We start from the raw sequence: 1,906 nt of genomic DNA, 5'->3' as shown, positions 1-1,906 counted from the left end.
ACGAACGGGACAATAGCTTTGCTCGCCCGAATCAGCAAACCCAAATAGTAACGCGTTCACGCGAAAAACAACGCCATTTAGGGCAAACTTTCGTAACCACCAATTCGCGAATTGCGTGCAAAATTTGCAAAGGAGAACATTTTGTTTCAAGCTGTTCGAAACTTTTAGAAGTAACCCCTGGAGATCGCTTAGACATCATCAAAAGGGGAAAATTATGCATCAATTGCTTGCGGAGCGGCCACACAGTCGCCTATTGTAGATACACTAACTGCAAAAAGTGTGGTAAAAAACATCATACTCTTCTACATATTGCGGAAAGGGAAACTAATAGTCAATCAGAGATTGAGAGACCCACCTCCCCATCATCCATGCCACAAACTTTGAGATCCTTTGCCGTTAATAGTCGCAACGAAGTATTATTAGGGACAGCGATCGTTACCTTTGTAACTCGCGATAAGAGTGAACACGATTGTCGTGTGCTGTTAGACAGCGGTTCACAAACAAATTTCATAACCGAAAGAATGGCCGATAAGTTACAATTGAGAAAACGGGAAATAGATTCTTCGGTAGGTGGAATTGCCAATGTCGAGACCCGCGTCAAATATCTGGTCAATGCCGTAATTAAATCACGCACCACCCAATTTAATGATACGGTAACTTTAGTGACGCTTCCTTCCATCACTGGAATGCTACCTTCGCGCCAGGTAAAACGTACCGAAATTGATATTCCGACCGAAATAACGTTAGCTGATCCTGAGTTCAATATTCCGGGCCCAATAGATGCAATTCTCGGGAATCAACTGTTTTTCACACTTTTATGTTTGGGACGAATCAAACTTTGTGCACAAAATATTATCATTCAAGAAACATTAGTAGGTTGGATAGTCACGGGAGCTACAACCAAAGAAGAACAAGTAGCAAAGGGAAAACCCTCAAGATCACTGCACGCATCCTCCTTAGACAATGCGCTAACAAAGTTTTGGGAGATAGAAGAAATAGCAGAGCGCAAAAATTTATCTAGCGAAGAACAGGCATGTGAAAATCACTTCGTTGAAAATACAGTTCGCGATGTACATGGACGCTATATCGTGCGCTTGCCATTTAACGATATTCAAGAGATTTTATTCACTCGAACGCAAATTCTGCAAAGACCCTGATCTTCTTATACATTACAAACAATTCCTGTCAGAATATCTAGCATTAGGCCACATGACAGAAGTCAGTGATGCACGAGATGGCAAGGAGTTTTACTTACCGCACCACGCGGTAATAAAGGAGTGCAGCTTCACTACTAAGGTCAGGGTAGTTTTCGATGCCTCGGCTAAATCCTCATCGGGCGTATCCTTAAATGACGCACTTTTGGTCGGTCCCACCATTCAAGATAACTTATGGGCAATTTTACTACGATTTCGCTTTCACATGTTCGTCCTGACAGCAGACATAGAAAAAATGTTTAGGCAGATTAAAATGCATCCCGATGATGCGAAATTTCAAAAAATATTATGGCGCGATTCGAAGGAAGAGTCAATCAAAACGTTCCAATTAAATACAGGTCACGTATGGAACCGCTTCGGCTCCTTTTTTAGCGGTACGATGTCTACAGCAACTAGCCGAAGATGAACAGATCAGATTTCCGAATGCGTCGCGAACCTTTAAAGAAGATTTCTATGTCGATGATTTGCTCACCGGCGCATCTACCTTCAATGAAGCAATCAACTTACGCAATGAGTTGATTGATTTAGCTAGAAATGGGGGCTTCCATCTACGTCAATGGGCCTCAAATAACCATAAGTTGATTAGCGATTTAAAGGACCATGACGATCGACAAGCGATATGCTTAGATCTCAGTCAGACAAAGAAAACTCTGGGAGTTTTCTGGAATCCATCCAGTGATTCCGTAACTTAC

The 1,906-nt window shown here is 42.1% G+C and overlaps 1 protein-coding gene across 1 annotated transcript; it reads left to right on the top strand.

Annotated features, from left to right (window-relative positions):
• Positions 1-521: 521 nt before the first annotated feature.
• On the top strand, positions 522-1,897 carry LOC143262357 (uncharacterized; the record flags this gene model as incomplete). Its single annotated transcript, XM_076528186.1, has 3 exons — positions 522-914; positions 1,063-1,302; positions 1,553-1,897. Coding segments are annotated over exons 1-3 (978 nt in total), but the record flags the coding sequence as incomplete, so codon positions are not given.
• Between the last annotated feature and the right edge of the window lie 9 nt (positions 1,898-1,906).

Source organism: Megalopta genalis, unplaced genomic scaffold (genome assembly GCF_051020955.1).
Source record: "Megalopta genalis isolate 19385.01 unplaced genomic scaffold, iyMegGena1_principal scaffold0117, whole genome shotgun sequence".
Lineage (NCBI taxonomy): Eukaryota > Metazoa > Arthropoda > Insecta > Hymenoptera > Halictidae > Megalopta > Megalopta genalis.
Note: the sequence above shows the minus strand (reverse complement) of the source record. Positions and strands in the feature narration are given on the sequence as shown.